Raw genomic sequence first — 15554 nt, forward strand, 5'->3', positions numbered from 1 at the left:
AGTAGTGTATATAGTGCACAGCACTGTATATTGGACAAAAGCTGTGCATCAGCTGCAAGTAAACTGGGGACCTAAGCCAAAGACTATTCATACATGTAAGAAGCTTTGCATGCTGCATTATGTCTAACTTTTGATTAAGATAAGGATTGGCTATTTGGCTCTGAAATCAGAAGTGTGCTTAAGCATGTGAATGATCCCACTGAAAGCAATAGGACTCGCTGTGGACTTAAAAATTAAGATAGTGTCTGGATCTGTCATTGGTCCTAAATCAGACTTGTTGCTCTAAGTTTCCCAATGCTGCCATCTACAGAGTAAGTTGACTACAGCTTTCAGGCAGGCAACTAAATTGTTATGAAAATTATAGATTGTACACAGTCAACCCTGGCAGAGCTCTAAATTAGCTCTAAATATGCATGTCTAAACAGATACACCTAAAATCCTACCTTCAATAATTCTCAAATATTTCCAAGATAGTTCTATATATTAGCTGTTGAACGTCCACCTCTGGAAGGCAGCACAAAAATGGCAGGAACCTGTTAATTCAAATTAATTTGCTCAATAGACTCCTCTGTCTGGAAGAGAAGCAGTCACAGAGTGGGCATAAAACACAGTAGGCTTTGCAAGCTCCTGCCCTTCTCAACAATTTTCACAGGGAAATTCAGGGGTAAATTCAGGAAAAACACAAGGGGCTTTAGATGAGAAGTAGAGAGGGTCAAAAGAGCTAATTTACCTAAGAAGGACACACAGGAAATCAGTGAAAAAATTCAGAATGGAACTACAGCTATAAGAACAAAGAGGAGAAAACAAGGAGGGAAAAGAAATCGGCTTCACTTCAGAGAGATGTGCCCAAGAAAAAATACTAAATTATAAGAGCATCTTCTTATGAAAAGTGTTTTGACACACAGCACTCCAAAATACAACTCTTGTCCCAAACATTTCTGCCAAAGTGTGAAATAACAGGCAAAAATTAAAATTAAAAAACTGGCGAGTAAGTAAAATAAACTAGAAAATATGAATAAGAAAAAGCATTTCTTTTGAGATTATACATGCCTGATATGGCTTTAAAACTTCTTCCTGCTTTTCTGTTTATGGCTTATTCAATAGAATTCTAAATACACACTTCTATGCATTGTGATTTTTTTTCTGGATGCAGTAACACATTTGGAACAGCTGCACTGCAGTATTGCAACACCTTCCATCTATTCAGCTTACAGATCACCACCCATGGTTTGAGATCTCTATCCCAACTCCCAAGATCTTTGCCATCCCAAATAACTCATCTTCCTGTTTCTGAAACCCAAGGTGTTTTAAAGTAAAGCCCAGCTGTTTCCTAAGCCCTTGTCATAATTTCTGCAGGGGACAACAGCCTTGCTAGTGGATGCTATACATAAGTAGATAGATAACATTAATTCTTTAGTTTTTCTCTTTATTTCCATCCTTTGAAACTATATCTGGGACCAGAATGTGAGATAATAAGAAAAGTCTGGCAAGAACAACCCTTTCCCTATTTTTTATGAGGTCTAAATTAATAAAATGTTGCCTTTTGGTAGATTCTTAACTCAGAAGCTTGAGCAGAATGATAAAAGTTTACGAAAAGTTACGAAACACTGAAATAACTTCAGTAGCCCTATTTGTACTGCTAATTAAAACAAAAAGTAAACCACAAAATATACAGTAATATCTCAAAGGCATTTTCAGGTTTCTTCAGCATTGACTCTAGACAGGCACAGGCACAGCAGGTACCCTCAGTAACTGCCCCAAGGGCAAGGAGAGGGTCCTGTGCAGCACCAAAGCTCACTGCCCCAGGGAAGGCACACAGCTCACTTGCACCTCTCATGCTCCACCTCCTGCAGCTGTTTTTTTTCACCTTCCACTCCCCCGTGCTCATGGCCCTTGCCTTGCCCCTGCTGTGTTGCTAAGCAGCCTGAGCCCAGGCATGGCTCCGAGCCTGCGCTGGAGCAGGGCTGCAGCAGAGGTGCCCCAGGAGGCCTCTCCCCCACCCTACAACAACTTCCACTAAGAGGCAGAAGATGATGCTGCTGTAGAGGACAATGACACACAACAGACCTTTTCCCAGCCATAGTTTTCACCCCCCTGCTAGCAGAAACTGAAGGCACTGATATATAGAATTGGAGTATCCTGAGGTTTAGCAAATCCTTAGGCTTCAAATTAAAACACATTGCAACCCCTTGCCAGCTTCAGCTACCAGGTAATTACATGAGCAGTAACAAGGCCCAATACAAAACAACTTCAGCCCACACAGAGCTTTTATTAAAGCTTGATTTACCCTTCTAAAAAGCCCCGAGACCATCTATGAGTATGTCACCCAGCACTGTATAAAATGGTTGCCAGGGACAGACTGGGACTGCATTAGAATAAAGACCCAAGTTTGAGGGTGTTTTATCCTTGCCTACAGCTACCTGAAGTATCAGCAGGGAACTGCAAGACCCAAAAACACCACTGGACTCAGGTAAAAATAGTTTCCACGGGTCATGGCTCATGCCAAAGAACATGTATTAGAGATTTAATCTTTCACTTGAATTCAAAATTTCATCCTGCTATTAGAAATTCATGTGTGGGTTTCTCCTTTTTAGGTCATTTTGGATGGGACAGATAAGTACAGCCTCTTCAAAGGTGTTCATAAGAGAATCACAAGCTCATAAGCACCCATGGCCTAACCCAGGATTATGTTCTGCCTCAGCGAGCAGAGGTTTGGTTTAGCTACAGGTAGGGAAAATACTTGTTCTAATACTGTCTCCTATAAGGAAACATAACACCAACCAACTCAGTGGGTATTCTGTGGCTTCTAGCACCAATACACACCACATTAAGGTGACACTTGAATGGTAATTTATCACACCTCACCCCTCCAAACTAAACATATTCAGGGTGGCAGATTGCATCTTATAAGTGTCAGACTGGATATTATGAAAAGCCTTACTGGAAGGGTAGTGCAGCATGCAGCAATGCATGTGTTACACAGACTGGTGTCTCCATCCTTGAAAGCCTCCCAGACACTAGAAAAAGCAATTGTTCTGCTACACTGAGGTTAACTTTTTGCTCAGAGAAGAGCTTTGGAGGTCTTTTGAAATGAAGACTTACAGAGGATGTCACACAACTACTTTTAGAGAAAATTAGTCGTCACTTCAGTCCATTTAGTCTTCCAGCAGAACATTTTATTCTCATTAAGGACAAGGAAATATCAACCAACAACTCAATTAACATAACACAGATCAAACAAGCCCTGTTAAGCATTTTCTACTTAACATGTGAAAAAAGAGTCTAAAGATATCTGATGTGTCCAAACCGTTCACATTAAAACTTGAGCTCATCCTTTAACATAAGCTCAGCTGATGTTGCTTCTGAGTATAGCAAAAGGTGGAAATAATTTAAGTTACCAGAACAGCTGTGTTTAACAAGTACTGAAGCACTGGAGTTTAAACTGCATTTACTGGTGTGCTATTAAACTGCTTTCTTTGCATCTCTTCAGAGTCTTAGGCAGACTTGCAGAAAGCCACAGCAGAAAAACGAACTTCTCCTTTTTCACGCTCTGTAAATTGTCTGCAGATCTTAGCAGAATCCTAGGGGATGAAAAAAATACAGCTGCTTAGACTAACCAAATACACTTCCTGTAGAGAACAGGCCTTTGCAGTTCCTCTCTGAGTCCCACCAACTAAGTTGCATAATCTTATAGCACCAGCTAATAAATACACTGAACAGGTATCTAGCTCTTAGGGACAATAACTTTAGTAGCCAAACTTAGAAGATTTAAGCAAACTTGTACAGCAAGTAGGTACAGCTGCTGTACACCACATGCAGACTTCTCGCCTCTTTATAAGGCTTTTTATAAGCCTTGTTTTCAGGGAAGCAAGCAGCAAGGGAAACAAGCAATGACTTACCTTCAACAGCAAGTCATCCGAGCTCGTGCCATGGTTTACAGGAAATGGCATACGGCCATCTGTGAAAGAAATACCTCTGAATTAGCAGAACTGAGCATAGTAGACCCAAACAAGTACATGTATGATGATACCAGGGAAGTCAAAACAAATTGTCAATAGTCTGAGTGAGATGGAAACTGTTCTCAGTTACACCAGTGACAATATGCTTTAGGCCTTCAGTGTAACCTATCATCAGTTAAAGTCTTCAGATGAAGATACAAATTGTGTTTTGGCGCTGAGAGCCTCAGCAAACAGTTTAACTAACATAAAGTATCATTGTTGGGCTTGAGCCCCCAACACTGCTGTGCAGTGTGAAGTAAGTCCAGTCCAAACGCAGTTCATAGGACCTTACCCAATTCATACAGGTGTCCATCCACGTTGACAAAAAGGATGAAATGGAAGTTCACACTGTTGTCCTCAACCTTAGGAGACACCATCAGATATATTTGTTATATTGAAGCTAGTACTGCAAACCAAATTTGTGACTACAAAACAGAGGAAACTTCAACAAGACAGCAAAGGACTGAAAACTTAAGTTCAGCAGAAGAGGTCTGTGGCAAGACTTTTACAAGGTCAAGAACCAGAAATTCTAATGTAAAATGATATTTTACAACTGGGCCTTAATCCAAATTTTCAATCCATGTTTGAGGAGAAAATCCTGAACAAGCATTCATCTATGAGTCATTTATTTCTCCTTGCTCATGAACTGTAACAGCTATCTGACAGACAAAGCATAAGTGTTGCTCTGCCACCTTGATTAAACATTTTCCCAAGATTTTACACATACACGTCTTACCCGACACTGTCCTTCTTGCGCAACAGAGTTGTGGACTTCTTGTATAGCCTTAAGAGAAAGCAGGTACAGGTTACTATATCTTTAAGTGCTGATAGCTGCCAGCAGTTTGTGGAGTTCATATACCTTATTATTTGCCAAATGCTTAGCTCTTTCTTCAGGAGACAAATCAGCTGTTTCATCAAGAAACTTCTTCAGGGCAGACCCCTCCTCTGCACAAAATGATCAAACATTTTATTCAGTATAGGTAAAAAACATCAGTCATAGTTTAGATGCAGCTCACAGAAATCAATGCTTTTTGCACTAACTATTGCATTCAGTCTGTAACTATGTCCAATGTAAGCACATTATAACCACCACTTAAAGTAAGCTACTAACACAGAAGATATTACACAGAAGATATCTACACAAACAACCAGAATTGTTTCAGGGAGGAGTGCTTCAGTGTACTCTGGATGCTCGTTTTGGAAATAATTTTCAAATGGGATTTAGCTTCTCATTTCCCCACTGCACATTTGGCAAAAATGTTCAAACCTGTTTTGAAGAAATTCAAGAAAGGTACCAGCTGTAAGGACACATAACTAACAGAATATGGGTAGATTAAATTGTCTCACTGCCTTCAAATGAAGGCAGCACTTGCTAACTTTGGTTTGCCAGAATATATATTAATGCAGTACTAAGATACACTGAGGTCTAGCGCATAAAAGATATGCTGCATCATTGCTTCACTCATCAAGAGTGTTATTCCTGTGAATCCTTTTTAAGAACAAAGCAAAACTATGCTTAAATGCTCACTATGACTTCCATGTTTTCATTTGTATAAAAAGGAATCCCACACCACAGAATGGGTCTGAGTTCTCTTAAAATAATGGTAGTTATATTTTGCAGATATAGTCTCTGAACAACAAAAGAATCTTTTCTCTATAGTAAAGAAACCATCAAGAACCTTACCTTGGTAAGAAAAATCTCCTTTCAAACTCTTATCCATACAACTTCCCCAGCAAAAAGAAAACATGTTTTAGACTGATTTACAGGCTACTCTGAGCACATTGATTTACATTAGACAGAAGCAGCATGAAGAACTCCATCCATCTCATCTATTGACATCAAGCTTAATGTCAATAACTACTTCTGAACACGGTGCCTCCTAATTACAGATAGACCTTGGTCAGTCCTGCTAAGTGCCCTTTTCCTCTTTCATTGCTTACTAGGACAATACCTCTGCAGCTAGCAGACAGGAATCGAAGCACATTCCCTTCTGTGTTTCAGAAGGACACTCCACATGCCCCTCTCCCAGGGTTGGAAGACCCACTTACCAACTGAAACGGTACAGGATGCCATAACTTGGCTTGCATGAAAGCAAGCTCTCTTCCAATAGCCCATATCCATTTCAATCTGCTGCCAAAAAACCAGAAAGTCAAGCACTTCAGAACATTCACACTCACCAAGTTTCAATTTGTCTTTGTTATTAGCAACTGCATGGATCAGCCCAATTGTCCCACAGGAGTTACTGACAGTCTGCTTCAGGAAATACACTTTAGAACTGATCTCCTGGTCCTTTATTTTCTCAGTCTGCTGCTTCCTGAAGTTTTCATGCTGTAAACACATAAATGTTTTAGGCGTTTCATCACAGTCCTATCCTTGTAGTGTGCACTGGACAAGTAAGCTGTTGTGCAGGAGAATCAGTATCAGGACTGGACAAAGATTTATTCAGAAAGTCATCTTTGTGGCACCAGTAAAGCACCATATGCCTAAACTGGATTCAGGCCAACACTTAATGGACTGACTACCTACATGATTCAGTCATATCCAAAGGCACTGCTCTTAGCTTCTCCATCTGTGCTATACACTGGAAATAGCTTGGGCTGGGAAAGAATAAAATGGATAGGCTCTTGTATATCCTCTCTCAGTTGCTTCAGTCCATTGAGCAAGGCTATTCAGCATGTCTCTACAATAGGCCTTTTAGATTTGCCTTCATGAGCCCCTCCCCACCAGAACCATGCATAAACAACTGCAAAAACAATCGCTATTGGAAAGTTGTAATCCTTCTTTTTAAGAACCTGTTAATTGAATTTGATTTCATCTCATTCACTTTCTTAGCATCAAGCTAATTGAATATATTGAAGAAGTAATGTAGGCCTCTCTAGAGCCAATGATTCAGCATGGTAATGGAACTGTATTTCTCATACTCAAGATGACCCATGGTTTTCTCCCCTCAGCCTGATATACAAAGCAAAAACCTCACAGGAACATCGGAATGGAATGAGAGCCCTTGTTTGGTTGCTCAGCTCAGCTGACGCTATTTGGAGGCTGGAACCAAGCGCAACACCGTGCCAGTGCCAAGCCCCATCCACGCCCAACCATCTGATGCTCGGGTGGATGGCAGCGGCGCTCCAGGCAGCGGCCAGCGCCTCCCTGCCGGGAGGGACACGCACCTGCTCGGTGAGCGGGAACAGCAGCAGCAGCGCGCAGGCCGGGCTCGGCACGGCGCGCAGCGCCTCATCCTCGAAGCCCAGCACGTCCACGAAGCGCCAGCCAGGACCCACCCCGAGGCGGGACAGCACCTGCACGGGGCACAGAGAGCGGGTGGCCCGGCCGCGCCACGCCCGTCCCCGCGGGGCGCGGCCGCCCCGGCCCCGCCGCGCCCGGTGACACAGCACAACGCGCGGCCCCGCCGCGCCGCCTGCCGGCCAAGCCCGCCCCGGCGCCGCTCCGCAGGTGCGGCCGCGCCCGCGCAGCGGAGCCGCTCCGCGCCCCGGCGGGCCGCGATGCCGAGGGACGGGGGCACGATCCGCTCCGCGCCCCGGCGGGCCGCGATGCCGAGGGACGGGGGCACGAGCCACTCCGCGCCCCGGCGGGCCGCGATGCCGAGGGACGGGGGCACGAGCCGCTCCGCAGGTGCGGCCGCGCCCCGCGCAGCGGTACCGCCACCGCAGCTCCCCGGCAGGGCGGGATGCCGAGGGATGGAGGGGGAAGGGCCGGCGCCCTCCCGCCCGCGGCGGTCCTCCGGCGGCGGCAACTCACTTTGTTCAGCATCTGGAAGACAATGCGGGGGGGGGGGAAGCGTGAGTGCCGGTGAGAGACGCTGTCCCACCACCCGCTTCGCAGCCCCAGCCCTGTCCCCGCCGGCCGTCGCGCACCTCGGGGTTGATCTCCATCGGCTGCCAGGCCATGGCTGCAGGGCGGCGGGAGCCGGGAAGCAGGCAGGCTGTGCCCCACGCACGACGATGTCCCCCGCGGCAGTTCCGCTGCCGAGCCGCTGCCGACGCTGGGGCGCGGAGCCGCCCACCCGGCTCTTATATAGGGGCGGGCTGGCCCACTCGGCGCGGCGGCGGGGGGAGAGGGAGGAGCAGGGCCCGGCCGAGCGGGGGGGCGCGGGCCGAGGGGCCCGGGCCGGCGCCGCTGAGGGGGAGCCCGGCCGGGCTGCGGGGCCCGGTCACGCCGCCTCCGCGGGACCGGGGTGCGGCCGGGGGGACCCCGGCACCCTGACGCTGGCGTGGAGAAAGTGCTGGAAGCCAGCCGGCAGCGTGGGCAAGCGGCTGGCATCGCCCTGGGCAACAGGTTTCTCCTCCACCGCCAGCCCAGCCCCTGGGCTCCCGAAAGCCCATGTCTACATTTGTGTGCTTAGCCGCTCCTAAGCATCAGACCCCGTTCTGTGTATGTTGCATAAAGAATACAATGGTTTTGATATTCAACAAAATCATTAAACACTTATTTTTAAATTTCCAGTATCATTAATGTGACATGAAAGTCTCCTGTGTGCTGACTGTATCTCTGCATTTAGACCAACCCCTGAACCAGTCCAGTGAAGCTGGTTGAAAAATAGCGGGCTTTTTATCTTTTATTCATGACCTGACAGTTTCTGTGCACAATGTCTTTGGACTAGAACATGTCTGAACAAGGAAACAAAACCAACCTGCTCAAAATACTGGGAATCACGTGGACTCCCAACAGCTTTTCAGATTTTACTGGTAAACAGCCTGATGGGAGCCTTGTGGATAAGCGAGATGCTTCACAGTTGTCTTTCAAACAATGCATATACTGAACAAAAGAGTCAGCTGAATGTCTGCAGTCTGTTTGGTTTTGATGACTTTCTTCCTTTGGTTTTTCACTGTGTTTCAGAATTATTTGGGCCCCAGCACAGCCTGCCTCATTTCAAGCACATTTAAATTAACTTTAGATCTATTGCACTGTAATTTAGTGGAGAATCATTCACATCAGGTGGTTGCACACATGCGTTTTTGAATTGAGACCTACTCATCAACATTACTCAGTTTACCGTGAACTCCTTGGGAAAAAAGCCCAGAGTTAATCTTTGAAATATGGCCATAAAAGGTTCAAGATGCAGTCTCACACTAGCTCTACTTGTAACAAGACTTAGTGAAGAAAACAACAGGATAGCAAGGCAGGCTTTGTATTTTGTGGCCAAAGCTGAGATGTTTCCAGACAGGATGAGGCCTTGAGCAACCTTGTCTGATATTTTAGCTGGCTGTGCCTGGAGCAGGAGATTGGTCTACAGATGTCCTGAGAACTCTTCCTGAAGTACCCCATGATCCTGTGATTTAGTCTATCACAGTAAAGAGAAAAGCAGTACTCACTGTTCAAAACCAAAGATTTCTGGGGAGGATGGGGGAAAGTTTCATTGTAAATCACAGTACTATTTATTTCTGCTTTCCCCCCCTTTACTGTAGCTGAAAACAGTCCTTGATGCCTATAAGCAAGTCAAAAATGGCCCAAAATATTAATTCTATATATAATATCTTTTACTATCTACTATCTACTACTTTTATGATGAACTTTTAATGCACTCTAAGATGCAAGGATATCAAAGCAACTTGAATGAACAAATCCAATGCTAATGCTCCCTGACAGATATGTAGGAGAGTCTGCATGCAGCAGAACACTCATCTTGCAGCCTACAAAAGAGAAGGCTAAAAAAGGCAAGAAAATCCTATTTCTGAATTGTGCAGCAGCAAATGGTGGTTATGACTCCAGCCTGCCTCAGCAATGGCAGTGCTGAGATCCCTAGGTTAGCCATCCCTGCGATGGCTCCTGCGTCTAGGCTGTTGAGGGAGACTGCACACAGTTGTGCAAGTGTAATTTCAGGCTCTGCATGCCATGTGCAGCATGCAGGAAGTGACAGCAGAACTGTTTCTGTGGAAGAATCTGTCAAATCTATCAATACACTAATTTTAAAATAAACAGTAAGTGTAACAACATCAGACTTCTAAAACTGCTACTGTTGCATAAAGATGCCTACAGAAAGACACATAAGAAGCGAGCACTGCGTCATATGCAGTCCCCATCCACCTCACTGCAAAGATGAAGGAAGCCTCTAGACCATCTTTCTTCAGGGAATAAGATAGATGTGCCTAACACATTTAGTCCAATTCATAAAATTAATACTCACCAGGAAAAGTGACTGGACATACTTGTGAACTTTCTGCACTGTCCAAATGTAATAATAGTACTTGTGGTGTTCAACACTGGTGTTAAGGTTTTGCTCAGATGTTTAAACTAGAAACTGTGGACAGAGGAATCTTTGCCGCATATATGACCTTTTGGCAGATTGCTTTCTCTTAGATATAGGACTTGCTGTCAGTATTTACCTTTTCACCATATTCCAGTTGAAGGTTTACATAGGAACCAGACCTATAATTAGGGCCTGTTGCTGAGTTCAGAGGATCTCCAAACAAAAGTACCTATAACAAGCAGGGTAATAAAGGAGGCAAAGCTGGCCTTAGACAATGCAGAGCTCCCAAAATGGAAGCTGAGGCTGTATCCTTTAGAAAACAATTTTCCTATTGTCCTGCCAAAATCCAAGCCCCAAGGCAGTCCAAGTCCACATCTTCTGCAGTGTCCTCACCTGCCTAGCAAACATCTCAGACGTGGTTTTCTTCGTTTCCTTATAATGACTTATGTCCCAAAAGAAAGTTTCCAAACCCATTCCTAGATACCTCCTTAATTCCCTACTCCCTGCCTTCAAAACAAACAATTATTGTCCACAGCTGGCAGCCCTGGCAGTAGGATGCAGGTGCATGGCTGTGCAGGTGCTGGAGCCACAGGATTTACTACATGTCACCCTTCTCCTGGTGACTGCACATTGGCATTTACCCTTCCACAAGTAGAAGGTGTTTGAGATAACTGTCCTGACTTACTGTAAGTACCTCCACTGGCTTGGGGGTAAATCCTGCTTGAGGTAAATTCTGGCTGAGGTAAATCCTGCAGTTAGCTTAGTTTTACCACAGGGATGTGCTAGAGAGGGATTGATTTACACACAAATGCAGCATCCTTGCATGTGGATGGAGCAATGTCGATGCAGTGCCATGCTCCCTTTGGCATGCCTCCTGCTGCGGCACTGGCTCTGGAGCTGGAAACTTTGTGGGTCTCAACCCTAGCTCTAATGGCAGCTCTGGGCTGAAGCTGGCCCAGAGTGAAAGGTGTGGAGGGAACAAATGTGTCCCTGGAATGGTAGGATTATGCTGCTCTAAATCCTAATCCTAACCAAGATCCAAAGCATTGTGGCAGGTGCTATGGAGAAAACAAATTTCATCCCAGCCACTGTGTCACAAGGTATCAAACATAGCACACATCTGAGGCCACTGCAGGGACAGTGGTGTCAGGGATCTGTGTAAGGCTGTAACATCCCCCCTTCTCTTCTGGTAAATGATCTGGAGCACTGCAGCAATTCCTGCATGAGAGTGCCCCAGCCTTTAATTAGAAGATCAGAGGGATCAATAGGCCAAGCAATTGAGTGCTTTTATAGAGGGCCTGGGTCCATGAAATATTTGAGCAGGAAGAGAGACATTTGTTTGTATCAGAATTGCATCCAGGTTAATTTAAATACTTATGTGAGGAGTCTTGGTGACTGCAAGTCATGCAGCCCAGCATGTGGGGAAGTCTAAGTCCAGTCGCTTCTCAGCACCTGGATGTCAGCTGCTGCTCTCCAGGTCCATGGGCCAGCAGCTCTGGGCTGGAACATCTCAACTGTCAAGCAGGAGACTGGCAAATGAAAGGAATTCAAAGCAGCCTAGAGCTGAGTTAGGAATGGGGAGAAAAAAGCCCTAAGTCTTGCTTTACTTAATGTAAAGGTTGGAAAATTTATGTTCTTGTATTCACTTGTCCACAAGAAGCATATGTTTTGTCCAGGAAATGTAATAATTAAGGGCTTCTGAGGTAGAGACATACTGAAGGATGTGAACTCTGGGTCTAACCTGAGATGAAGACCAGCTGGAGAGAGGTAACAGAAGCAATGTAGATAAAAGCGTCAGGCTGAGGAAGGTGGCTGCTCTGCCAAGGACTGCCTTTGTGTGTATTGACTGCTAGCAGTGACTCTGCAATTGCTCTGAACTGCAGCCAAGTCCACCAGCAGGTAAAGAATGTGTTCTACAGAATGCAAGAGCTCTTCTGGAAGTCTGTAGGTGGAAGTGTTAAACTGCTGAAATGTAGCTTTGAAGGCATGCCTTGAGTTCTAAAGAGTGCACCATGGTTTCCTTGATTTCAGACCTGTCTGGCAGGATGCTGATGATTCTTCACTTCATTCCTCTGAAAAATTGCATCCACCAAACAATGATGGTGTCTGTCAGAAGCACATCAACAGCATGCTTTGCTTCACAGTGGAAGTAGGACAAACAGAGTTACTTCTTCCTCTTTTCACAAAGAACAGTAGGAGCGACATCACTGTTGACAAGGGTCTCTTAATTTCCAATGAAATTATATTCTGTCTGGCTATGAAAGATATGAAAGCTTGCAAGCCTTGTCTCAATGGATAAGAAAGACAGTATAGTGGCACCTGGGCAATCAGCATCTGTCTCCTTTCCCTCAAATGCTTTCTTTGCTGATGTAAGCCATCTATCCTTTTTCCTTGATAGGCATGAAGAATCCATCTTTCTAGTCCTGTAGAAGAGAACAGTCCCCGCTTCCTTCCTCTTTGTTTTGTTGACCTAAACATTCTTAGGATTCGTGCTTTCATCTAGAGATGTAAAATATAAATTTCAAGAGGACCTCATTCTGTGCAATGATTTAGCATAATACATGTGATAGCTAATAATAATGAATTTTAATTTTGGTGTAATATTTGGATGATCTGTGATTAGGACTTGCATACCTACTTACATTTTCATCCAGAGAATGCTTTCCTCAGATTAACAGGCACAAAATGAAACAAGATGAGCCATGTGATTTTAAACTACTAGCTGTGAGAAACATAAATAACAGCACTTGACTCTTGTAATACACTCCCTAGTACAGCACTGTGCCTCTTTCCAAGCACTGTGTTGTATCAGGCCATCCTGGGGTGACCCCAGTTTGCTTCTCCCCTGCAATCTTCAGTTTCTTCAGCAAAGATAGCAAAGCCTATCCTTAGATTTGTTTCTGAATGCTCAACAGCCATACAATAGCACCCAAAAAGCATGAATCTCTTCTTGAGCTCTGGGACTGCTGGAAGAGCTTACCTTGGACAGGATGAGTTCCTTGTGAAACAAAATAAAAGGCTGCTTCAAAACAGCCACTTCCAAGCTGGAGGAGAGTAGCAGAAAACAAGGAGATCTTAAGCAGAATTTAAAGTAGCTGACAACTGAAATCAGTGAACAACAAAGCCACCTCATGAAAATACAAAAATAAATAAATAATAAAAATCCCCAGCCCACCATGTTTGGGGTTTTTTTCAGAATCCTGAAAGATGGTTGCTTTTTCCACATAGCTGGCATGGTCCTGTATTCTTGTATCTTATGAATAGTCTTCTGATCAACTGTCTCCACCTGGTCTTTATGGATATGTTCACCCCCACTTACAGAAATTCTGAAATAAATTGTGGTCAGTTTAATATGTTCTCTAAAATCTTCACTCACATAACAAAAATGTCCTGGGTAGTACAAGCTACCCTGAACTCCTACACATCAACAAGGACAGACACAGCACAGCAATTACACTAACTTGTGCCAAAGAATTTGCTGCCTAATTTACACATGCACATTCTTGAGAAGTGTACGGATTTTGTTTTTAATTAGAGAAGTGTTCTAATCTAAAGCTTCAGCTGCAGACAGTTTGTAAGATGTTCAAGCATGGTTCTTCTGTTGGAGCTACTTCACCTGGAGAGTGATGTTGGCACAGAGCTGCTGCCAGTCCAGTGAGTGAAACCAAGGGTTTGGGGTCCCTGGATTGCCGTGAGTCTGCCCTGAGCCTGCCTAGCTAGTCCTGTCCTGAAGTGGGCTGCATGGGAAAAATATTTTCTGCATCTGAGATAGTGTCAAACTACCTCTTCTTAATCACTCCTAAGGCATACCTTAGAGTTCCCAGCCTCTACATATACTTGGTGTGCAGGCCTGGCAGGGTAGTGACTCAGAGCAGCACAGCTTTGACTCTCTCACTGTGACCATGACAGATAAGAAGCCTCACAGACCGAGATCTGAGCTGCTCTTGCTTCTCCATCCTGTAAGAGCATATGAAGTATTAAATGCATCCCTTAGTCATGCTAGCAGATTGTGGTTTTTAGGCAACAAGATCTCCAAAGTCTTTGCTGTACCAATTCCGGTGTTAATTATAAATAACAGTAGTTATTCATTTGTACTTACAAGTCAAGGCTTTGATTTCAAAATGTGTAAGAATTAAGACTTAACCTTACATTAATAGTCATTAATGTAAGTACATCTGGCAGAACATAACCTTTTGGTTAAGTTATAACCAAAGTGTTTTGCACGTGGTGACCACCCAGAGTCTTGCTAATGCAGAACAGTTGTCCTGTATGTGCTGCTCGTACCAGCTGGGCCACGCAGCAGCCCAGGGGCCCAGCTGCTCTGACACTGCTGGGGATGTCACTGGTGGAAGGTTATTAGGCTTGGCTCAAGTGCAGGAAATTAACATTAAAAGCACAGTGAAACAAATCCAGTTGGGAAACATCAGCCTTTCCAAGCTGCCTTTGACCCAGTCATTCTTAGAACCTAGTATTATAGTGCCTTCTGTGCGTCTTCAGGTGCTGCTCTCAGAGCACCAGCTGTGCAGAGAAAGGGAGGATTTTTTTCCTCTCTGCTTCAGGAATTTTTTCACACTACACAAGGAGAGAGTATTTCCAAACATCCAACTTTAGAGAAGTGTTTAGACAGTGTTCGTCACTGATAGAGAAACTTGTTTTCTGAAGATCAGTTTAACAAGTGCTGTTTTGAATCGTTTACCCAAAGCACATGTTGGTACAAAAACATCATCATTTGGACAAGGTGCCACACTGTTTCAGTGGAGGAGTTTAGCTTATGAGCATGCATGCTGCAACAAATCCCTGTCTCAGTGGAAAAAAATATTTAGATTGTGAGGGAAACTACACTATGGATCAGAAAAACAATGGGACTCTATCACATTCTACAGCTGCAAACATAAATGCAAAACATGCTGCTCTTTCCTGTGTATGTTTATACACGTAGGGCAAAATTCCCATTGAGTGCATTTGCAGCCTGGGCTTTTCTAGCTGTATTTAGGACATTAGGCACTGGACTTTTGTCTCTCTTGTTTCAGAGACAAAGCACTGGTCTTCTGCTGTTAGCAAACCTAGCGTTTCCAACTTTATCTTAGCTTTCTGTACCTCTTAATGTGTATTAGTGGATGTGAGTGTGTGTATATATGCATAACACAGAATCATAGAATTCTAGGATGGTTTGGGTTGGAAGAGACTCTAAGATCACCTAGTAAGGATGATAGAATCATAGAATATCCTGAGTTGGAAGAAGCCCACAAGGATCATCAGCATCTAGCTCCTGGCCCTGCACAGAACAACCCCAACAATCACACCATGTGTCTGAGAACATTTTCCAAATGTTTCTTGAACCCTGTCATGC

At 44.4% G+C, this 15554-nt stretch overlaps 1 protein-coding gene across 1 annotated transcript; it reads right to left on the reverse strand.

Annotated features, from left to right (window-relative positions):
- Nucleotides 1-3154: 3154 nt before the first annotated feature.
- On the reverse strand, nucleotides 3155-8230 carry UCHL1 (ubiquitin C-terminal hydrolase L1). The gene is made up of 9 exons (XM_064418305.1): nucleotides 7872-8230; nucleotides 7756-7767; nucleotides 7167-7295; nucleotides 6177-6327; nucleotides 4858-4943; nucleotides 4735-4782; nucleotides 4291-4360; nucleotides 3900-3958; nucleotides 3155-3581 (listed from the first exon to the last, which is right to left on the reverse strand). Exons 1-9 carry the CDS (start codon nucleotides 7902-7904, stop codon nucleotides 3495-3497), a joined length of 675 nt encoding a protein of 224 aa, XP_064274375.1. The 5' UTR covers nucleotides 7905-8230; the 3' UTR covers nucleotides 3155-3494.
- Between the last annotated feature and the right edge of the window lie 7324 nt (nucleotides 8231-15554).

The sequence above is a fragment of the Passer domesticus genome, chromosome 4 (genome assembly GCF_036417665.1).
Source record: "Passer domesticus isolate bPasDom1 chromosome 4, bPasDom1.hap1, whole genome shotgun sequence".
Taxonomy (NCBI): domain Eukaryota; kingdom Metazoa; phylum Chordata; class Aves; order Passeriformes; family Passeridae; genus Passer; species Passer domesticus.